The sequence below is a fragment of the Rattus norvegicus genome, chromosome X, assembly GCF_036323735.1.
Source record: "Rattus norvegicus strain BN/NHsdMcwi chromosome X, GRCr8, whole genome shotgun sequence".
Taxonomy (NCBI): domain Eukaryota; kingdom Metazoa; phylum Chordata; class Mammalia; order Rodentia; family Muridae; genus Rattus; species Rattus norvegicus.
The window spans coordinates 121,647,912-121,671,944 of record NC_086039.1 but is presented as its reverse complement, the minus strand read 5'-3'; the positions used below and the strand labels follow the sequence as shown (position 1 = coordinate 121,671,944).

Genomic DNA, 24,033 nt, shown 5'->3' with positions numbered 1-24,033 from the left:
GCTTGGCTGTGGGTCCCTGTGTCTTTTTCCATTGGCTGCTGGGTGAAGCCTTTCAGGGACCAGTCAAGCTAGGCTCCTGCTGGTCTAATTAGTTTTCAGGACTAAATTCTATTTTTTTTTGACGGGACAGTCATTCAGTTCATCTGACTCTTCCTTGCAGTGATCTGTCACCTTTAAAGAAAGATGCTGACTGATGCTGCTCTATCATGCCTCGACCTGTGACACTGACTGATGTTGCTTTATCGTGCCTTGACTTGCACTTCACCAGTGGTCACCTGTGTAAACATGTTTCTTGAGATCTATGACAATACTTTTTACAGAAAAAAGAAATTCCCTCTTGACTTTGAAACAAAGTTAATAATGTGCTCTGAAGAGATCTTTGACTTAAAGGCCAGCCCCACTCTACAGAGTGAGTTACAGGACAGACAGGGCTACACAGAGAAACCTTGTCTCAAAAATCCCCCAAACAAAATAAACAACAACAACATAACAGATCTGCAGTACATAGCTCGATAATATCTGTGTCCTATTCTGGGTCAGTAAATTAAATCGTCCCTTGAAAAACTATCCTGGAAGATAGTTTATTTCTCATTTCTTGCCATGCATTCTTCAATGCAAAGTTGGCAGAAAAAATGACAAGTGACAATTCTAAAACTATCTTCCAGTCACATGGCTGGTTTGGGTGAAGCATCACGGCACTCCTCAGCATCATCCCATCCCCCAGCCTTATTGGTTACACAGGCCCCTCCCCTCCCCCACCATGTCAGAATAGCAATGATCTCACAATAGGAGGTGGTCTGACTGCCAGCACAGTCTGGAGACTTACTCAGAACCCCACCCATCCTCAACCATTACCACACTCACGTCAAGCAGGCTGGCACCAGCCCAGACTGGTAAGTAACCAACCATCTGTTCTAATATTTCCAGGTCTAGCTTGTGTTACACAGTTGGTACACCAGCCTAAGATGGTGAATTCCTAGGAAGTCTCTCAGCCAGAGCCATTCTCATACTCTGTGGCCTACTGGGGTCAATCAGAATAGACACCATCTCAGTATAGTAAGAGACCAAGATCTTATCCCGGGGTGTCCTCATAATATTCCCTGGCCTAGCTTGGGTTGAATATCCCGTATCCCAACATAACCTAGTGTAGAATCAAGACCCCATCTTACTGAATCATGCTGACACTCAGATTTGAGTTTGGGTCAAGCAGTTCACTGATCAGCCAAGTCTGATTAGTTACCTAGACTCCTGTCTATCAGAATAGCTCAGGTTATTAAGTGATGTTATGATCCGAGGAAACCAGTCTACCAGGCCAGCATTGTGAGTACCCAATATCCCCAGGCCTCCCTTGGGCCATAGAGACTGAGCAACAGCCCAATTCAGTGAGTGGTGAAGACTCCCCAACCATAAACATCCAGAGACTCCCTAACCTAGTTCAGGTTAAACAGCTCTCCAACTAAATTGATGAGTTATCCTAAACTGTGAATTCCTCTGCCATCTTCAGATTCTCTGGCCCTGTTGGTATCAAGCAGCCTGGGCACTAGGCCAGACCAGTGAGTGATCAAGTCCCTGTTCTTCTATACAATACTCACACTCTCAGACCTAGTCTGGGTCACCTTGTTACTCAGCACCCCAGTTTTCTAGTACCTTAGAACCTTGCCAATCCGTACCATTACTGGGCTCTCAGACTCAGCTGGGGGACACAAGGCAAGGCTCGCAGTTAAGAATGGTTCATGATCATGACCTTCACAACATTACTCACACTACTGAGCTAGCCGGGGCAGATAAGATTATATACCACCCCAGTCTGAGAGAGAACAAAACCCTATGCGACTGGAGTGGTACTAACCCTCAAAGGTCTAGATGGTGGAACACAGTCTGCACTCTATCTAAGCCTGGTGAAAGATCTGGGCACTCTGTGGACATCTCCACAAACCCACATCCTTCTTGGTGAGGGATTTAGACCCCATACTCTGGTATCACTCTCACACACCCAGGCATGGTCCCACTCCAGCAGCTCCCAGGCAAGTCAAGATTCCTTTGTGACGCGGACAGCTGCTCAGATTTAAGGAGTGATCTCACAATATCAGGAAGATTGTGGACAAGCCCAAGCAGGTAAATGATCTTGATCCTATTTTCTCCTTCCGTTACCACCCTTCCAGGTCTAGCTTGAGTCAAAAATCCTGCAAACAAGCTCGGCCTGTAAGGGAACCATATTTTTGTTCTCCTGTGTCATCCCCACAATCAGTGGATGACTTGTGGACAGGCTGCATGTTACTAAGCCTACTTTGGTAAGTGATCAAGTTCTGGATGCTTCTCACCCCTGACAGACTGACACTCTCCAACCCTGACAGACACTCACATACATACATACATACATACATACATACATACATACATACATACATACATACATTCACACATATACACATGTGGGCACGAGCACGCGCGCACACACACACACACACACACACACACACACACTCACACACACACACACACAGAGACACACACAGAGAGAGAAAGAGAGAGAGAGAGAGAGAGAGAGAGAGAGAGAAGGAGGGAGGAGAGAGGATTCTAATAGTTCCAAGAGTTCTTGGGGGTCAAGAAATATAGACTAAAGGAAACAAAGAGTATCCTAGTAATCAAGACTCTTCCTCTCATGTACCCTCTTAACATGAACTTGGACTACACAGCCTGGAGAAGAGATCAACCCAGTGATAGAACAAAATTCACCATCAACCAGCCACCTCAGAGCTCTGGTGAAGTAAAGCACAGACCAGCACATTTTGGTGAGTGTCCCAGACCACTGTCCTCCATGTAAGCCCCATATTCTCAGCCCAGACTGCTAAGTGGCCAAGATCAAGCTCTACCATTACACCCTCCATCCATAAGGCCCTGTAATTGTCACAAAGCCTGGTGAGTTCCTACAAATCTCACTTGCCATAGCCATCCCCATCCAGTGTAAAACATTGGAGTCAATTACATTGCATGTCATAGTAGCCTTGTGAGATCTCAAGGTCCTGTCCTCCTGGTATGGTGCTAATATACACTAATAGCTTAAGCAGCAATGTCTGTACTCTAGCTGGCCTGGTGAAAGACCTAGAACACCCTCACATTCCCAGGCCTAGAATGGCTGCAGCAGCCTGGGCACTACCTAAATGAGGAGAAAGACCCTGCCCTCATGCCCCATTCTCACACTCCTTGCCCTAGCTTGGAGGCCTGCCAAGACTTATTAGTGAACAAGAATGTTTCCTGATGCTATACTGCAGACTACAGTGTGGTCTCACAATTCTAGGCATCCTATGTGCCAGACCAGACTAGTAAGTGACAGACATACGATTACTCTACCGGGGCTAGTTTAGGTCACATTAGCCTGCACACAAGCCACCTCGTTTTGGCCTAGAACTTTGTCCTTCCTTGTCATCCCCATATATTCAGAGCTGTATAGGACTATGCCACCTACCCACCAGTATACTCGGGTGAGTGCTCAAGCAGATTCTCCCTCACTCAGAAGCCTAACGATCAAAGACTTGTTTAGAACAAACAGTATGTGCAACAGAAGACCATCTTGAGTGATTAGGACCTTTTATTCCACCCAATCTCACACTTCCAGGCCTAGCTGAATCAAGCACCTTGCTCATCAGTACATCCTAATAAAAGTCCAATAAATACACTTGCCTTCATCCCTTTCACAGACCTAACTTTGGCGTTTTAGCCTGAGCAACAGTAGAAGCTGGTCACTGTTCAAGACACTCCCCCTTGTGCCTTCCTCACACCCCTGGGCTTAGTTCAGGTCCACCTGATCATAGGCCAGAACTGCTTGGTGCATAACTCAGACACTTGCCCTCTTGAGCCATCGTCAGAGTTTCAGACCTAGTCGGGGTCAAGCAGCCCAGGTACTAGGCAGACTAGAGGAATGTCAAGACAGTGCCATCCTCTCCCATATCCCAGTCCTGGCATGTTCAGTCAGTGTGCCTCAGTTTCATGACTGATCCAGGACCCTACCCAACACACCATTCCAAGTTCCCAGGCTCATACAGTTTCAAGCAGTCTGGGCATTATGCTGGACTGGTAAGATCCTGAGACATTCACTGCTTGGGCCAGCCCATTGTCTAGCTGAAGCCAACTATACTGTGTACTATTCCAGCCTGGGGAGAGCTTAAGATTCTTTCTGCTGCTGCCTGTGCACCATTCCAACTAGTAAGATTTCAAGGTCCTGCTGCTGGCTGAGCACCAATCATCCCAGCCTGGCAAGAACCCAAGGTCCTTTCCACTGCTCGTTGTGTACCATCCCAGCCTCGCGAGAGTTCAAGGTCCTTTCTACCACTGGCGTACCAATACTCCCAAAAGCCTAGCTTCAGTCGCACAGGCTGTGTGCAAGCCAACCTCATAAGTGACCGAGACCTTACACTCTTGTGCCATCAGACCTGTCTCTGGCCCAGCTGAAGTCAATAAACCTGCACGCCAACAATTGGTAAGTAATCAAGACCCTGCTCTCTTACACTCAAACCTCCCAGACATAGCTTGGATCACGCTTGTCCATCAATCTTGACCTGTTAAGCCTGATCATGTAGAACATTAACAGACCCCCCAGACCTAGCTTAGGATATGCCCTGCTGTGCCAACCACACAGGGCCAGCATAAGCTGGGGCCAAGCTGCCTGCTTAGTGGCCCATACTGGTGTATGATCCATGCTACCATCTCCCCACCACTGAACCAAACTAATGATCACATTACAGGTTGGGACAGAATAGCCTGGGAATAAGACCAGCCTCATAGTCAGGAATCAAAGTGATCTACTTATCCCCATCTCTATCCCCATCCCCACACTGCCTGTCCGCAATCTTAGTGACCGTGTTCCATTTCCCTGCACTCAAAAGGCCAAGATATGTACTCGTGTTTTTCTGTGTGCTCAGCTTGTTTTCACTTAACATGTCTTTAAGAATGCAAGTGATTTTGTCTTTTGGAACTGGAACTATAACTCTTGAGGTCCTCAGAAGCTACTGAGCTGGTGGGAGGGTGGTTGAGGAGGGCAAAATGATGTGACCAGTCTAGCCATCTCCTCTCATCTCTTCTCTCCACAGTAACTTTTTCCTCTAAAAGAAAAGTTTGAAAAAGACCCCTAGAGCAAATAGCTGCCTCACACACTTACTTTCTCTAGAGCACCTGGTTCTGGTAGCTAGGGTGGCCATTGTGCCTTCAGGGACACCCCCACACATCTCCCTTTTTAATCATTGCAGCCACCATGATTGGCGAGATCTGTGTTGCAGCAACCTTCATCTCCAAGTTCCTGTGCACCAGGGGCCTCAGGAATGAGCAGCAGCTACAGACCTTCAGCCAGAGCCTGCAGGAGCTACTGGTAGAGCACTACAAACATCACTGGTTCCCAGAGAAGCCCTGCAAGGGTTCAGGTTACAGGTGTATTCGTATTAACCATAAAATGGATCCTCTGGTCGGCCAGGCAGCCCAGCAGATTGGACTGAGCAGCCGAGAGCTGTTCAGGCTTCTCCCAAGTGAACTCACACTGTGGGTTGACCCCTACGAAGTGTCCTACAGGATTGGAGAGGATGGCTCCATCTGTGTGCTGTATGAAGCCTCACCAGTGGGAGGTAGCTCTCAAAACAGCACCAACGCTCAAACAGTAGATAGCAGAAGCAGCTGTAAGGAGGAACCTCTTTTGGGCAGAACAAGCCCTTCTAAAAACTACAATATGATGACTGTATCAGGTTAAGATACAGTCTACGGATGGATCATCTTATAATGGACGGATAAATTTGATTTTTGCTTTGGGTGGGCTCCTCTTGGGGATGGATTATTGAATTTAAACCATGGCACAGCTGTGAAGATCTGGAATGAGATCGTGTTGATATTTTGTAAGTGACACGGCTATAGTTTGAATAGTATCTTTCAGTGATGTAATAGTCTGTGAGTTCAAGCAAGCATTCACTTTATTTTTAGGGAGTGAAGTCATAAGTTGGTTTTAGTTTATCCCAATCCTTGTTACATCAGTCCCTTTAAGAAAAAATTAATTTCATTTCATTTTCTATTTTATGTATGTGATTGAATTGTTGACTGTGTTTCTCTGGGCCACTTGAATAGAATGCTGGGAGAAGTCAGAACAGGGAAGTGGATACCCTGAGATTCTGGAAACTACTCCTTGGATCTCTGTTAGAACAAACAGGTCTCATGAGACATCTGTCCAGCTATCTCAGTAACTTTTTGGTCTTTTAGTAAGAAAGCTCAATCCTTTAAGCATGCAATTAGTAAAATGTACATAAAGACAACTAGGTCATCATATGACAGGGGAAAGTGTTTTCAGTTTTAAATGTAGGGACCAGAATGTGCCTTGGCAACAGGCTTTTAAAGGGCCCTTTAAAAGGCACTGTCTGAACTGGTGTTATAGTTTATAGTTTTCTAATACTAAGTAAAATTATTTTTAGAAACTGTAGGGCCAATTTGTACAAAAAACTTATCATCTTTCTTATGAATTTTGCTAACCACTATTTTTTGGGTAGATTTTCATGTGACAGAGTTGCACAGATTTCTGTATTTGAAATGCCATGAAATGCCATGAAATTAGCTTTTACAATCTAAGATAAATCCGAGGTTTGACAATAATCTATGGTCTAGTCTATGATGCCATTGGCAGGCCTGGTTGGTACCACACAGGAAGAACACCATCCATGTGCAGTACATTTTCAAGAATCTGGGCCATATGCACACTCTCTGGCCTAGCTGAGTTCAAACTACAGCGCATCCAAGTCCTGCTGTTCTACTAATACCCCAGGCTCGGCTGGGGTCGTACTCCCTACACTATAGCCCAACCTACTGAGCTTCGCCATCCTGAAACTCTCAGGCCATACTGGGGTCAAGCATCTACTGTGAAGCCTGGTGTCGTGAGCTAGAGCCCTGCTACCCTGCACCAGCTCACACTAGCAAGAAACCTCGTGTTTCTGGGTAGACAGTGCGCCCTAGTGAGTGCCCAAATTCCATACTTGTCTTTATCACAATTATGCTCACAATCAGAGGAACAGCCCAGCCTGGTGAGTTGTTAAGACTCACTTTGCAGTGCCTTCCTCAGGCTAGAGAGTCTATTTGGGTCAAGTAGATCAGTGTCTTGGCCAGCCCCTGATGAGTCCCTCAGACTTCCCTGATGAGTCCCTCAGACTTCATTCACCATTGTAATCCCTGAAATCACATGCCCACATGTGAAGACCACGTTCTCCCATGCCATCCTCAATGCTGCTGAGCTCAGCTGTTGTCAGAAAGGCTGCACACCAGCACAGCATGGTGAGTTCCCAAGCTGTCCTCACACTCTGTGGCCTAACTGTGGTCAATCAGACTGTGTCCCATCCTAACCTGATGGCAACTCATATCTTATCCTTCCAGTATCACAACAATTGTCTGTGCCATAGCCTGAACTTCATAACCCAGCCTAGTGCCTGAACCAGATCCTGCACTCTGAGGTTATCCTCACCGTTCTAGGTCTATGCGTCGCTGAAATAGCATGGGAAGCAGTCTGTCCTGCTAAGACTCTCCTCTGCAGGGATGTATCTCTCCTTGGCGAGAAGACTTCACTCTTCTGCACCAAATTGAAACTCTCAGGGTGAAATTAGAGTAAGCACATTATCGCTTAGTCAAGCTTGGTAGTGAGTCAGACCCCTAATTTCTTAGAGACTTAGATACAGTCAGAAAGACTGAACAAAAGCCAGATCTTTGAGTGACTGAGACCTTTCCCCAACCCATCTCATCCCCAAAGACCCAGACCTAGCTAAAGTTGACTGCTCACTGGTAGTCAAGAGTGTTCCCTGTGCCCTGTTTCATTTGAGGCATATTTATGGTCCCTCCAGCCTATGAACACCCAAGGTCACCAGCTATCTTCACCTTTTCTGCACTCATAGGCCAAGGCTGGGTTGGCTAGACCAGGAGAATTCAATGTTCCCACCTTCCTTCAGAGGCCCAGGTCAGGCCCTATATCTTGAGTAATATCCCAGCTCTGTTCACGTCACCCCCAGTGCCTTTCTCAGGCTTCAAGGAGTACTTTGAGTCAGACAGAAGATTCCTGACCAGTACAGCCTGGTGAATGACCCAAGGTGTTGCCTTCCTTTGTTCACCCCATCATCTCCAGCCTCTAGGTCAAGCCTCCTGGACACCAACCCAGACTGGGGTCAAGTTACCCTCATGAGTGATCAAGACTCCTTGTCTAGCACCTTTCTTGGAAACCCAGGGCTAGGTGCAAAATGTGTAAGACTGCCCTCCCACATATACCTCATACTTCCAGATATAGCTAGTTATGACCCAGTTGGTATGTGAGCCCAGTATGGTGAGCTCCCAAGAACGTTGCTTACCTGAATCATCCTCATACCCCCTGACTTAGAAATGGTCAGTCAAACTGGGCACCTTCCCACCACAGTAAGATCTCAATATTCGATCCTGCCTGTGTCTCACTAATACTCCCAGTCAGTTTGGGTAACAGAGTGTGTACTCTAAAGCAGTCTGGTATGTGACTTGGACCCTTGCACTGTCAGGATATCCCTATAGTCTCAGGCCTAGTTTTCATGAAACAGTGCAGTCGATCATGAGCCCAGTCTGGTGAGGGATCAACAACCTACCCTGCTTTATCATTCTCAGGGAATCAGAGCCTGAGACTGGTTAGTGACCCACAACTTTGTCTTCCACACAAACCAAGATTAGTAAGTGATCTCAAAAGTCCCAGGCCGACTGCTGAGTGACCAAACACAAATGTATCAAGTATCACCACACTTATACTCACCTATCCTGGGCTGAACAAACTTCTGTCATTCTAGGACATGTCCACAATCCCAGGAACAGGTAGGTTCAAGTTACCTTCTCACCCGACTACCTTGATTAGTGATAAAGACTTGGGCCTCCTCCACGACTTATCTCCGAACTTGTATGAAGTAAGAAGCCCGGATAACAGCCCAGCCTACTCAAGGAGTCAAGTCTCTCTCTTCCTGCAGCATCCGGTTTACCAGCCCAGAATAGGTGCTTGAGATCACCACCTGCCTTCACATTCCCTTCATTCACAGGGCTTATCCCCCTCAAATAGTTGGTACATAACAGCCTAGAAATCCACAGCCTTCCCACGAGTTCCATGCCCATGATTACAGGCTAAGCTAGGCTCAAGCAAGCTGTGTGTGTATTGGTTTAGGCTGCTGATGGACCCAGAAAACTGCCTTTCCCTGCCTTTGCCACATTCAGAAGATAAAGACCCTACCCTCATATACTCTCCTCCCACTCCTAGGTCTAGTTTGGGTCACACAGATTACACAACATCCCAGATTAGTGAATGAAGTCGATCTGGGCCACTCAAATAATCTTGTACTCTCTGGTCTATCTGGGGTCATTCAGACTGTGTGTCATCACGTCATAGTGGAAGCTCAATTTTGCACCTGCTTGCATCATATGAATCCTTCCAGGCTTAGCTTGGGTCATATAGTGTGCACTGCATGACAGTCTTGTGAATGTCTGGGCCTTTTACACCAAGGTCATCCTCAGTCCATGGCCTATCTCAGGCGAAGCAGTCTGAACACGAGCCCATCTTGGAAAGAGACAAAGGGCACATAGTCCTGTACCATCACACTCTCAGACCTGGTTCTGGTCAAGCAGCTTGTAGACCTATAAGCCTCAATAACAAACCCAGAACCCCGTTCTCCCATACCAAATCAAGCTAGCTAGTAATATCACTATTCCAGTCAGTCTGTATCAGCCCAGACTGTTGAGGGAACCAGAATACTACCTTTCCCCACCATTACCACACTCCGAAGACTTTACTTGGGCTACAATGCATGCACACAAGCCTGCCTATGAGGGAAGCAGACCTTGACAGTCTGTGCCATCCCTAGTCTACTAATGAGCTGAGGTCAAGATGCCTGCTAAGTAGCCTACCATGGTGAGTTATCCAGACCAGGTCCTCCTCCAACATCTTATCATTCCCAGTAACTGCTAGGGTCAAGCAGTCTGGGAACTAACAGAGCTGGTTCAATGATCAAATTGCCTAACTCGCTCACTATTCACAGGCTTACAGACTTAGCTCTGGTGAAGCAGCTTTCTCGTCAGCACAGCCTAGTGATTCTTATCTGTCTTCACCTTCTTCAAACTGACAGGCTAGTATCAAGTCATATGGCCTCAACATCAGGCCAGTAAAATGAGTCCAATACACATACTTGCCTGCATCATTACCACAGGGATAGCTTGTGTCATACAGTCTGAGAAACATCTAAGCTGGAGAGGGTTATCAAGACTTCCTCTCTAGCACCATTATCAGACTCCCAGTTTTAGTTCAGGACAAGCATAACACTAAACAGCCAGGCTTGGTGAGAGGTTTACACCCATGTCCTGTGCCATCTCTACAACCAAAGACCCAAATGGTGTCAAGCAGGGCAGGGCTCCCACCCTGACTGTCATGTGATCAAGACCCTGTCATATGTACTATCTATACACTTTCAGGGCTAGATGATGTCCCAGTGTACATACACATGCTCAGCTTGGTAATGTCCTGAGTCTCAGTTGCCTCTCCCTGGCCTACCTGAGGTCAGGTCAAACTATCCATTATCACAAAGCTGATGAAAACTGCAGATTCTATCTTATTTATATCTTAATACTTCTCACCAGTCTAGCTGTGGTCAAGTACCTTGGTCATCAGCACAGGCTACTGAGAGCCCAATATCCTCACCTGTCTCTCTTATCTTCGTAGATCCATCTTGGCTCTTAGACTTTGAACAATAGCCTAGACTGTTGGATGATCTAGATTCCCCTTCTGTACCATTCTCAGACTACCAAGCCACCTTGGTGAGGGACTAACAGCCCCACCTTTATGTACCACCATCATAGCCCAAGACCCAGTCAGGATCAAGCTACATATTTACCAGTCCAAATTGGGAACTGATTAAGATCCTGCCCTCACACTGTCTCCACAGAGTCTCCATGTCTAACTTGGGTCATGCTTCTTGCTCACCATCCCAGCCCACAAAACATCCCCATCCACATTATCACCACATTCCCAGGCCCAGCTTGGGTCAAATAGCTTACACGTTAAGTTTGGCCTATGGGTAACTCTGATCTTGTACTCCTGTGCCATCCCTACAATCCCAGGGCAAATTGGGTTCAAGACACCTCCTCACCAGCTTATATCAGTTAAATCATTAAGTCCTGGACGTCACTCACTTACCTTTTTAACACTCCCAAGACTTGATGGAAACAAGCAGGAGCAGAGAGAAGTGAGTCCCTTAGGGCTCTAATGATCATGAGTTTCCCCTCAGGTATCTACCTTATACTACCATCTTGCTTCCTAGAACCTGAGCAACTGCCCACCCAGGTGAGTGACCCTAAAGCAGCTGTCTTAGACTCTAAAGACTATTCTAAATCAAGCATATTCCTGACCAGCACAGACTGGTCAGTGGCCCAGACATCTGGTTTCATGCAGATTCCACAATTTTGGATCAAAATGGGGTCAAAGATCCTGACCATCCTAGCACACCAGCCTAGGCTGGTGAGTGATCAAAATCCTGCCCTCAAATCCCATTCTAACAGTGCTAGGCCTGGCTGTTGTCACAAAACCGAATGAGTTCCCATGCACCTCATTAGTACAGAGCTGTTTTCATGCTTTAGGGACTATCTGGGGTCAATTAGCCTGTATACCATCACACCCTTATGACAAAGTTCAATATCCTATCCTGTCAGTATCTTACTAATACCCCTTTTAGGCCCCGAGTGGGTCCTACAGCTGACATTCTAACCTGGCCTGGTGAGTGACCTGGACCTTCATATTTTCAGGGTATCCATTCCCACAGTTCCAGGAATAAAATGGCTGATGCAACCTTGACACCAGGCCATCCTGGTGACAGATTAAAACCCCAGACATCATGCAGTACTTATATACTACTCAGCTTACTTTGTGTCAAACCCCTCACAAATCTGGCAAACCTGGTTGCTGGAGCTGACTGTTGCCTTCGGGCTCCAACTCAGACTAGAAAATGATCTCAAATTTGATCATGCAGATGAGCCTGGCAAATGATTCAGAACACCTTTCCTTCTACACCATTGCTTCACTAATAGGGAAACTAGCACACACCAGCAAGTGATTGAAACTGGGCTCTCCTCCCCCCTCCCCCCTCCTCCTCCCCCTCCCCCTCCCCTCCTCCTCCCCCTCCCCCCTCCCCCTCCCCCTCCCCCTCCTCCCCCTCCTCCTCCCCCTCCTCCCCCTCCCCCTCCTCCCCCTCCCCCTCCTCCCCCTCCCCCTCCTCCCCCTCCTCCCCCTCCCCCTCCTCCCCCTCCCCCTCCTCCCCCTCCCCCTCCTCCCCCTCCTCCCCCTCCCCCTCCTCCCCCTCCCCCTCCTCCCCCTCCCCCTCCTCCCCCTCCTCCCCCTCCCCCTCCTCCCCCTCCCCCCTCCCCCTCCTCCCCCTCCTCCTCCTCCCCCTCCTCCTCCTCCACCATCACCACCACCACCACCACCATCATCATCATCATCATAGTTAATGGCCCAAAGCCTACCTTAGGTCATACATCTTGAGCAACAATATAGAACCATAATCACCTCTGAACCATCCTCAGACTCCTGAGCCTTCTATTCAATAAGCAAATCACCAAATAGACAGACTTGCCTGGTGACACATTAAACCCTCCTGTGTCATTCCCATAATTCTAAGCCTAGTTGAGATTACAAAACAATTTTTAAAAGTCTGGGTACTCACCCAAAATGGTAAGTGATCAAGACCCTCCCCTCCCACAGCATTTCACATCGTCAGGCTTAGTTGCCGTCCCAGAGAATATATTACCTTCTCAGTGTGGTGAGTTTTCAAGATCTTCAACAGCCCGTGTCGCCACCCACTATCTTAGCTGGGGTCAGTCAGATTGTCCACCATCCATTCTTTCTGGTGAGAGCTCAAGATACTATCCTGCTGCTGTCCTGATAACTCCAGGCCAAGCTCATGTTTCACTGACTGGGTCCCTTCTTTTACTAGTTAATGACCTGGGTCTTTGAACTGAGTGATTATCCCCAGTCTTAAACTTTTATGACTAGCTGGGGTCATGTAGCCTGGCCAGCAAGTGAGCAAACCCTGCTCTGCCCCATCATTCTCAACCCCCCAGGCCTACCTCATGTCAGAAAGTTTAGCCACAAGCCCCTTGGTGATTGAAAAAAGCCTGCCACTCTGCAACATGACCCAACTCCAAGCCTGCTTGGATCACAAAGGTTGCCTAGCAGCCTAGCCTGGCCAGAGAGCCTTAACAAGCCTTATTACATCATCCCCACATGTTCAGGTCTAGTTGGTGTTGCAAAGTCTGTGCACCACCCCAACATAGTGAGTTCCCAAGAACATCACCAGAACTATGCTCATGTACCCTGGGCTATCTTAGGGCAATTGGATAGTGCATCATCTCAGCTTGGTGGGTACTAAAACTTCTATTCTGTCAACTATCATCCTAAGTCTCCCAGGCATAGCTTGTATCTCAGTTTACCCAGCAAACTCAGCCTGGTGAGTGACCCAAGCCCTGTGTTTCAAGGTTATTTCCACAGTCCCAGGCCTAGCTTGGGTGAAGCAGCCTGAGAAGCAGCTCATTCTGGTGAGGAATCAAGAGACCATGCCCCAGCTCTGTCTGGTAAGAGTTCAATATCCTATCCTGCTGATGTTCTGCTAATACTTCCAGCCTAGATGAGGTTGCACGGTTTATACCACACCTCAGACTAGTGAATGATCCCAACCATTTCACTCAAGGGTTACTCCCCAGTCCCAGTAAGTTCCCCAAATCTTATATCCTCTAGCTTCAAACTCCCCATGCCTCCCCATCCCTCTGAATCTCAAGTATAGAAAGCTTTACCACTTCCATGGTGCTGAGGCATTGGGGTCCATGACATGCACATGTGCCTCTCCATGTCAGCAATACATGCTCACTCAGGACTTTACTTAATCCCTACTGTAAGTTTCTAAGAACCTCTGAGCTCAGAACTATCCTCGCTCTCTCTGCTTAGCCGGAGTCAATACGACTGAGTATAGTTAGAGCTAGAAAGTCTATCCTGCTGGTGTAACACTAATACTCTGAGACCTAGCTCGGGTTGGATAGCCTGCACTTTATTCAAGTCTGGTGAGTGATCAGGACACTTGGACCCTTAGGATATCCACCACATTCCAGGCCTTGATGAGGTCAGGCTGCAGGCTTACCAGTTTATCCTAGTAAATGATCAGTATAGGGCCCTCGCTAGCTATCTTAATAATTTTAGGACATTGTGGTGTCAGTCAACCTGGTTACCAGCATAACCTAGTAAGTGATCAAGACTCTCTCCTCCTGCAACATCCTCATACTCTAAGGTGAAGTTCTGCTTAAATAGATTGGCCCTCAGCATAACCTAATGAATATCCCATATTCCCCACACTCAAAGGCCAAGCCTGGGTCACATGACAACCAAGTCAGTGTGGTGAGTGCCAACATCCTCAACTGCCTTCACCATCCCCAGGTTCACAGTCCTAGCTTGGTTAACATAGCCTGAGCAACAAAAAGACCAGCCTAGTGAGTGATGAAGACTCCTCTCCAACATCTTCAGACTCCTAGGCCTCGATTCAGTCAATTAGATCTATCTTAGCGCAGCCTTATGAGTGAAAAAGGCCCCCACCAGCACCACTCTCCCAGTCCCAGCTGTGGACAAACAGCTTATACAGTAGCACAGACTAATACATGCAACCAAGACTCTGCCTTCCTACACCATTCTCACACAACTAGGCAATAGTTGGGACCAGAGAGTCTGTAACATATTGCCCAGCATGGTGATTTTCCAGTGTCTCTGCTTGTTTTCACACTCTTACCATCTCTGCCCTAGCTGAGGCAAATCAGACTGCATATCACCCCAACCCAGTGAGAACTCTATATCTTATCCTGGAGGTGTCAAATTATTAATTATCCTGTGCCTTGCTTTGGTCACAAAGGCTTTACTCAACCTGGTGGGTAACCCAGACTTGTACACTCCTAAAACCCCAGTGTTTCAGAGAATTCTAGGGGTAATCTCTTAGGTATTATATGGAAGTGTCACCTGTCAATAAAAATCTGATGGCCTATTTCTTGTTCAGGCCCTCCCTGTCAGGTTGCACCCCGAGTGCAAACATTAAATTTACTATAAGGCTTTTTGTCTGGAGACATTATTGAAGATATGTGCTTCTGTAACAAAGTTGATTTTCAAATGGAGGTTTCCCAAAACAGCACAAAATAAGACAGAGACATTAAATAATCATTGCAAGACTTAGTTAAAAAAAATGATGGCTAAGCAAACCTGATGTATTCTGGTGTACGTGTGGGAGATGTAAACATAGGGTGAGCAGGCAGATAACAAGAGAAGCCCTGCGGTGTTTGAAATGACTGAAGGAATAAACCATGGAAGGTCTAGAGAGTTCTTAGAATACACTACGGAAGGTCTGGAGAGTTCTTAGTTCTTGGAGTTTTAGTTCTGTTATGACGCTAAAAATATACAAATATTGTGCTGGGTATTTTGGCACCTAATCCTTCTAAATTCCTTATAGACTAATAATATTCTGGCACAGGAGTACATTTAATGACATTACTCAATACCTTATTTTAGGAAAGGTCAATTGGTATAAATAATCAGCACATTTTAAATGCTGACCAGCAAAAATCTTTTGCTAAGTGTCCAAACATGTTGATCATAGCCCAAATATAGAGGTTGCAATTCTGTCAAGCATGTGGCCTGGTAAAACTTTTTCAATATTCCCGTGGAGCTTCCACAGGTAAGTGGACACATTGGGTACGTAACAAATCAGGTCCCATCTGAAGTTCCTCTTCCAAGGCAATGGCATTAGGCACCCTAGTTTTATTGAATACAACAGTTGTTTCTATGACTGTTGGAATCCTTGAAGCGGAGCCACATTTTAGGATGGTACTTCTCCAGAGGCAAACGTTGCTGGCCGTTAAAAGCTCCACGCCGCTTTTGTCTTATGAATTGTACTGCATCTTCATAGTTCATTCCACCTTCAATTAATGCTAGGGCAACAAGCCCCGGAGCTCTGCCAAGGCCTGCGACACAACGGACAGCAATGCGGCAACCAGGTTCTTCAGGAAACTTAATCTTCACAAGACTTAACCAGTCATCAACAATCTGGTTGGATGGTGGTGCACCATCATCAAAATGCCACTCAAGAACATGAATGCTTTCTTTCTCCACAAGAGTAGTGTCGTGAGTTGCTTTACATACTCTTACTATTGTGGTAACTCCATACTTCTTAAGTTCCTCTATAAATTTGTTTAAGGTCGCATTGGTTGGATTGTGTGTAATAAGAAATCTCATGTTCTTGTATGTGACTTCCACAGGAGCAGGGCAGTTCATTCGAGCCATGTTAATTTAGTATAAAAAAAAAAGCACCCAATAGGGTTATGAAAGAATTAAAAAAATGAATACAGAAATGATTCCAAACAAAAACAAAAACTGAAAACCAAACAAAACCAAAAAGCAACCTGAAGTCTACTTCAATATTCAGTATACTCCACTTGAAATTCTCGGTGCTTTGAGTATGAGTCGGGAGAAACGGGCAATGGAATATTGCTCACAAGAAGCAGTGAATACTGAGGCGATACGAAGGAGGAGCAACTGAGGTTTGCCCCGTCCAGGTCTGAGCTCTTGTGAAATGCTCTGCAGATTTCAATTCAACACGACTGTGTCCAGGCTATCCACTCTTATGGGGGCTTCTTGGTGTGAAAAGCTCTCAGGGAGAACTTTCCCTCAGGATGGAGACCCTCCAACTCCAAAGACCAGACCGAGACACCACAGGATGCAATCAGCAAGAGGATTTGGTTTATTGTCGGGATACACAGGCACAGGCACCTGCGGGCGCTTCAGTCACTCGGGGGACTGGCGCACCCCACGGAACCAAGGATGGGCTTTTATAGGATTTTGGGGAGCAGAAGCAAGCATACAGAAGCAGATGCATGGTTACAGGGATATAATTGGTGGATTCTAATATGGCAAGGGTTTAGCCCGGGGGCAAGTTTCCTAGCTACCTTCCTGAAACATAACGGCTGACTCGGCCCCCCAAGGGTTCAGCCCGGGGGCAAGTTTCTTAGCTACCTTCTTGGAACATAACGGCTGACTCGGCCCCCCACCAGGGTGTGGGACCTCTCCCGGGGCTTTTCTCATCGTCAGGTGCTCAACCGAAGTCGTCCTGTTGCCAGGCCTTCAACCAAACACATCCTGCTTGGCAGCCGCTGTGTACTCAGTGTTCTAACCTTTCCCTGAACCAGTCATCTTAAGTACAGCCTTGCAAAATGGCGTTACTGCTGCTAAGCTGGGGTCTTTCATTCCCCCATTTTTTTGCTAACTTTGAGTGAAATCTTTCACTCGACTTGGTCAAGAAATTTCTGTCTGGTGGGGGCTTATTCCCCCACTGACTCTAGGCCACAAAAGGGCTAGGAGGAGCCACGTAGGAGTTTTAACTTTAAGGGGTTTGGAGTGTGCTGAACTCTCTATGTCTGGGGTGTAGTGTTGTGATTAGTCAATTCCTCAGACCAGACTGCCTTGACGTGTGGTGCGTGGATAACGGGTGTGGCACCACCGGATGCTCCTGGTAAGCAGCGGCCAAAGGTCTCCAGACGTCTCTCTGTACAATCTGTAGGGCCTGTAAATGGGCCCTCAGAGAAGGGCTGTCAGCAAAATCAGCAATGTTTGAATCAAAGAAATGGACAAATGGGGGTGGTGTTCCATATATTATTTCAAAAGGAGTTAGACCATGGGGGCCCGGGGTATTCCGGGCCCGATATAGAACTAGGGGAAGGAGGGCCACCCAATCCTTTGAGCCAGTTGTAAGCGTAAGTTTGGATAAAGTCTCCTTAATTGTTCTATTCATGTGTTCTACCTGACCTGAACTCTGGGGTCTATAGGCACAATGTAATTTCCAATCAATCCCCAGCAATTTGGCCACCAACTGACTTACTTGGGAGACGAAAGCGGACCCGTTGTCCGACCCCAACGCTTGAGGCATGTCATACCTGGGAAAGATTTCCTCGAGGAGCTTTTTGGTGACCATTTTTGTAGTCTCGTGTTTTGTGGGGAAGGCTTCGACACATCCTGAGAAGGTGTCTACAAATACTAGGAGATACTTGTATCCATATATACCTGGTTTAATTTCAGTAAAATCAATTTCCCAATGGATGTCGGGACGGTGTCCCCTAGGACGAACTCCTTGTCCAATCCTGGTCCTTCCCGGGTTAACCTGAGCGCACACTTTGTAACTCTCAGTCACCTTTTGTATCGCTTTGTCCCGATTCAAAAAACACAGATTTATCTCTTCCCGATCTAGTAAGGTTTTTATCTTTTTAAACCCCAAATGGGTTAATTTATGTAAAAAGGAGATCAATTTAAAAGTCCTTTGTAGACCCACTGTTTTAGTTGAGGGTGGTAGATGGCCCCCATTTTTTTTTAGGAGCTCTATGTCCTCATGGGCGTAAACCCAACTGGTTTGTCCCACTGGTGGGGGCGTGGGTTGGTCTGGGCTATTTAAGGACAAGATTTGTTTGCTCATGGCCGCTTCTCGCACCGTGGCATCGGCCAGCCGGTTTCTTCATGCCTCTGGGTTGTGCTCTTTCTGGTGTCCTGGACAATGTATAATACTCAGTCTTTTGGGCAAGAATAGGGCTTCTAAGAGGGCCAGAATTTTAGCCATATCTTTACCCTCAGATGTGAGCAGCCCCCGCCTCCAGTAGATCTCCCCGTGGATGTGTGCCGTGGCAAAGGCATAACGGCTGTCTGTATATATATTTAGCCTCTTACCTTTTGTCATCTTGAGCGCCTGAGTCAAGGCGATGAGTTCAGCCCGTTGTGCGGAGGTACCAGCAGGCAGGGCTTTCGCCCAAATCACTTTGTCTGTCCTCCATAGTGACCGCAGCTCCAGCCTTTCGCTCTCCCTCTCATGCGGGAATTAGAGAGCCAGCGGTCTGGGGGCTGCTTTACCAAGGCCTCCACTGCGTGGGGTGTTAGGATGGTGAGTGGCTGTCCCAAAGTCAATTTTCCAGTGTCTTTGATCAGGACAGCAATAGCAGCCACCATCCTTAGGCACGGTGGCCAGCCGGAGGCCACAGGGTCCAATTTCTTAGACAGGTAGGCCACAGGGCGTTTTCAGGGTCCCAACCTTTGTGTTAGGACCCCTTTAGCATACCCCTGTTTCTCATCGATGAACAGTTACTGAGCAAATTGTAAGGGTTTGGAACAGTCGGATGAATATCTTCTATCCTCTTGTTGACCTTTCTCAAGTCTTGTACTGGCCTATAATCTCCAGTGCCGGGTTTCTTAACAGGCAGAAGAGGCGTATTCCAAGGCGACCGGCAGGGGACTAGGATGCCTTGATCCAGAAGCCTCGTAATGTGAGGCCTTATACCTTGATAAGCTTCATGTGACAGGGGGTATTGTTTTATGGAGACTGGAGTTGTAATTAAGGGGGGCTGTTGGAGCGCCAACCCCATCCCACCAGTCTGCCCAAGCCAGTGTCCTGTCCCGGTTCATAGGGTTAGAACTTGAAGGGGAGTTCCGTGGGGGCCAGTTATTCGGGCCCCTCCTTCCTCAAAATGAATTTGTGCTTTTAGTTTGGTGAGCAGGTCACGGCCCAGCAGAGGGTACAGGCAGTCCGGAACATGTAAGAAGGAATGGGTCACCTTACCGGTAGCCAGCTGAACCCGGCGGTCTGTAGTCCATCGGTATTGTTTCTCACCAGTAGCTCTTTGTACCCAGGCCGTCCGGTCGCTGAGTTGTCCTGAAGCTTGAGTGAGGACTGAATGCTGGGCTCCTGTGTCTATCAGGAAAGCAACCGGCTGCCCCCCAACTTTAAGCGTTACCCTGGGCTCAGGGGGGGCTCCTGGCCCTGACCTCCCTAATCTTTATCTAGAGCCAAGAGGGAGGTTCGTGGTCGAGGCTTTCGGGGTCCGCCAGGCTTCTTGGGGCACTCTCTGGCCCGGTGCCCTTTCTCTTTGTAATAGGCACATTGATCTTTATCCAGCTTCAGCCCCTTTCGAGCTCCCCCCCTATCTCCCTTCCTTTCTTGGCCCTGAACTACGGCGGCCAAGATTCGACTCAATTCTCTCTCTTATTAAAAATCTTTTCAGCTTCTTTAAGTAAATCCTGTAATGTATAGCCCTGCAAATTTTCTAACCTCTGTAACTTAGTCCTGATATCTGGAGCAGCCTGCCAGATGAAGGACATAGAGACACTCGTCATTTGTCCTGGGTCATCTGGGTCATAGGGAGTGTACATACGGTAGGCCTCCTTAAGTCTCTCTAGAAAGGCGGAGGGAGTTTCCCCTGCTTCCTGTAATACCTGTTTTACCTGAGCCAAATTAGTAGGGCGTCGTATAGCCCCTTGGAGACCCGCTAGAAGCAACTGGCGATAAAGGCGTAGGTGTCCCTTACCTTCAGCTGTATTAAAATCCCAGTTTGGTCCTCAGGCAGCTGGGTGGGACGCCCATCATCTCCCAGAACATGCTTTCTGGCCTCTAGGAACACTCTTTGTTTTTTTTCTGAGGTTAAGAGGGCCTGTAAGAGCTGTTGGCAGTCATCCCAAGTAGGCTGGTGGGTAAGTAAAACAGATTCTATTAGGTCGGTGAGTGCCACCGGATCTTTGGAGAAAGAAGGGTTGTGTTGTTTCCAATTGTAAATGTCAGCTGCTGAAAACGGCCAGTATTGGGTCTGGCCACCGGTTCCCTGTCTAAGTGGGAAAGCCTGGGAGGTTGAATCTGGCATCACCTCGCGCTTATTGTGTAATCTCCCTGCGACAGGGGAGAAACCTTTATCAGACTGTGGCCCGGCAACTGATCTGGCCGGCGGCTCTGCCTCCTCCGTTTCAGCCGGGCCTGTCAGAGAGAAGATCTATGAGAGGGGAGTTTGGGTCTGCCAGGAGGACAGGTTTCTTAGAAGGCTCTGATTTCACAAAGGTAGAGAGAGGAAGACGTGGCCGGCGGACCGGGCGGGGCCGAGGGGACAGGCTGGGGGTTGAGGGGAGGCCAATTCGGGTCCACGAAGGGTTCCGCCCAGGGGGAGGGTTTTAAGGCGAGACTCTCTCAAGTGATAATATAAGAAACCTGGTCAGGATGTCCGTGGACGACCCGATCTTTAACCTGTAAAATAATGATCTTATTAAATGTGTCATTTACTGGCCATCCCGCTCCGAAAGTGGGCCACTCGGATGTGCAGAGAGTCTGCCATTTTCCTTTTTTTAACCTCGACGGACTGGTTGTGTGTCCGGTCGTGGACGTCTTTCTAATGATCAAGAGTGAGACTTAGGGGCGTTGTTAGGGACTGTCCCATGTTAGTTCTAAGGAAGATTAGAACACAGAGAAAACAAACAACACCAACAGTCAAACAAACAACAGACAGGCATGCTGCACGGCTTTGGTACCAAACTGAAAGCAAAAAGTCAGATGGAGGTGGCAAAGGTCCGGGGCCCTCTGAAAGCCAAAAATACAGACAGAGGTGCCGTTAGTCCGGATCTTTCTCCTCTCCCAGATTGGGCCCCGAAAAGTCGGGCCCCAACACCCTTGGAACGTCTTCCAGGGCTGCGGGGCGAGAAGTCCGAGCTCGTCAGCTCCTTCTTCGTCCCGCCCAAATTCCAAACAACCTGGCTGAGCGCTCACAGAACAGACCTGGCTGAGCGCTCACAGAACAGACCCGGTTGAGCGCTCACAGAACAGACAGAATAAGGCAGAACGAGACAAAATCAGACAGACAGACAGACGCCGGCCGGCTTACCTCCCAGTGGGTGGTCGGTGGTCCCTGGGTGGAGGATCTCCTTTCCCGGCCAATGCACCAAATGAAAAGCTCTCAGGGAGAACTTTCCCTCAGGATGGAGACCCTCCAACTCCAAAGACCAGACCGAGACACCACAGGATGCAATCAGCAAGAGGATTTGGTTTATTGTCGGGATACACAGGCACAGGCACCTGCGGGCGCTTCAGTCACTCGGGGGACTGGCGCACCCCACGGAACCAAGGATGGGCTTTTATAGGATTTTGGGGAGCAGAAGCAAGCATACAGAAGCAGATGCATGGTTACAGGGATATAATTGGTGGATTCTAATATGGCAAGGGTTTAGCCCGGGGGCAAGTTTCCTAGCTACCTTCCTGAAACATAACGGCTGACTCGGCCCCCCAAGGGTTCAGCCCGGGGGCAAGTTTCTTAGCTACCTTCTTGGAACATAACGGCTGACTCGGCCCCCCACCAGGGTGTGGGACCTCTCCCGGGGCTTTTCTCATTGTCAGGTGTTCAACCGAAGTCGTCCTGTTGCCAGGCCTTCAACCAAACACATCCTGCTTGGCAGCCGCTGTGTACTCAGTGTTCTAACCTTTCCCTGAACCAGTCATCTTAAGTACAGCCTTGCAAAATGGCGTTACTGCTGCTAAGCTGGGGTCTTTCAGGTGGAGTAGTAATGAATTTCTACAGTTCACTTGTCTGCATAGAGGTCGCGGTGTGCCTGGCAGGAGTCTCCACTGCCCTTCAGAAACTCCATAAATGTGTGACCGAGAACACCACAGAAAGGAATATGTCTACTCATTGAAGATCGATCATACAGCCGATCCCTAGGCGGCGCAGGCGGCGGCAGCAGGGCAGGCGGCGGCAGCAGGGCAGGCGGCGGTGGCGGCGATGCAGGCGGCCAGGGCACCATGCAGTGAGCTGCCAGAGGAGCTTCGCCGAGCCAGCCGCAGCCCAGAGCCAATGCCTTGTATTCTATTTTTAATTCTATGTATTCTATGACCCCTCATCTCTTTCCCAGGTTTTCTTTATCCAGGGGTTATCTCTCTTTGTGATTTCTTTATTGTTTTTATTTCCATTTTTAGATCCTGGATGTTTTTGTTCAATTCCGTCACCTGTTTGGTTGCGTTTTCCTGTAATTCTTTAAGGGATTTTTGTGTTTCTTCTTTAAGGGCTCCTGTTTACCTTTGTTGTCCTGTATTTTTTTAAGGTAGCTATTTATGTCCTTCTTAAAGTCCTCTAACATCATCATGAGTTGTGATTTTAAATCAGAATTTTGCTTTTCCATTGTGTTGGAGTATCCAGGGCTTGCTGTGGTGGGAGAACTGGGTTCTGAAGATGCCAAGTGGCCTTGGTTTCTGTTGCTTAGGTTCTTGCACTTGCCTCTCACCATCTGCTTATCCTTGGTGTTAGCTGGTCTTGCTGTCTCTGACAGTGTCTTGACCCTCCTGAATGCCTGTGTGTCAGCTCTCCTGGAGACAGGCTTTCCTCCAGCCCCATCTGGGTACAGAGAGCTGTGGCACATGGTTGGCTCCAGGCATAGGCTTAAACCTGAAGAATCCTGTCCTAGACTGCTCCTTGGTTCCTGTGTCCAGAGGGCTCCAGGTAGGTTCCTCTTGGGCCAGGAATTTGAGCAGAAACAGTGGTCTCACCTGTGCTCTCAGGATTGTCTGCACTTCTCAGAATTCAGTTCTTTCACCATGGGATCTGGGTACAGAGAACTGTGGCAGGAGTTCAGCTCCAGGAGCAGGCAGAAACTCAAAGCACTTTCTTGTTTTTTCTAGGGTATAGTTTCACTCCTTGTGTTGGAGTTTTCCATGTATTATCCTTTGTAGGGCTGGATTTGTTAAAAGATATAGTGTAAATTTGGTTTTGTCATGGAATATCTTGGTTTCTCCATCTATATTCATTGAGAGTTTTGCCGGATATAGTAGTCTGGGCTGGCATTTGTGTTCTCTTAGGGTCTGGATGACATCTGCCCAGGATCTTCTGGCCTTCATAGTTTCTGGCGAAAAGTCTGGTGTGATTCTGATAGGTGTGCCTTTATATGTTACTTGACCCTTTTCCCTTACTGCTTTTAATATTCTTTCTTTATTTTGTGCGTTTGGTGTTTTGACAATTATGTGACGGGAGGTGTTTCTTTTCTGGTCCAATTTATTTGGGGTTCTATAGGCTTCTTGTATGTTTATGGGTATCTCTTTTTGTAGGTTAGGGAAGTTTTCTTCTATAATTTTGTTGAAGATATTTACTGGTCCTTTGAGCTGGGAGTCTTCACTCTCTTCT

General features: G+C 47.7%; 2 protein-coding genes and 1 pseudogene across 5 annotated transcripts in view; 2 read left to right on the top strand and 1 right to left on the bottom strand.

Annotated features, from left to right (window-relative positions):
• Positions 1-16,518, bottom strand: part of Ptp4a1l1 (protein tyrosine phosphatase 4A1 like 1) — a 65,176-nt pseudogene extending 48,658 nt beyond the window's left edge. Inside the window, exon 1 of the transcript XR_010061338.1 lies at positions 12,801-16,518. The product of XR_010061338.1 is annotated as a protein tyrosine phosphatase 4A1 like 1 (transcript). The remainder of the gene's footprint in view (positions 1-12,800) is intronic.
• Btg1b (BTG anti-proliferation factor 1B) lies at positions 804-6,621 on the top strand. 2 transcript variants are annotated; one of them, XM_006257480.5, is made up of 5 exons: positions 804-893; positions 1,998-2,115; positions 2,697-2,792; positions 4,151-4,477; positions 5,244-6,621. In XM_006257480.5, exon 5 carries the CDS (start codon positions 5,249-5,251, stop codon positions 5,732-5,734), a length of 486 nt encoding a protein of 161 aa, XP_006257542.1. In that variant the 5' UTR covers positions 804-893; positions 1,998-2,115; positions 2,697-2,792; positions 4,151-4,477; positions 5,244-5,248; the 3' UTR covers positions 5,735-6,621. The 2 variants fall into 2 exon arrangements, with proteins under 2 accessions (XP_006257542.1, NP_001073365.1); NM_001079896.1 differs by lacking the exon at positions 1,998-2,115 and adding an exon at positions 2,163-2,291 and having other exon boundaries at positions 846-893; positions 5,244-6,049.
• Positions 13,269-24,033, top strand: part of Btg1c (BTG anti-proliferation factor 1C) — a 43,300-nt gene continuing 32,535 nt past the window's right edge. The window contains exons 1-2 of one of the 2 annotated variants that reach the window (XM_063280382.1): positions 13,269-13,410; positions 13,528-13,623. The gene's annotated coding sequence lies outside the window, so the exon portion shown is untranslated. Of the gene's footprint in view, positions 13,411-13,507; positions 13,624-24,033 lie in introns of those variants that run through there. The other variant, XM_063280383.1, reaches the window with a different exon arrangement.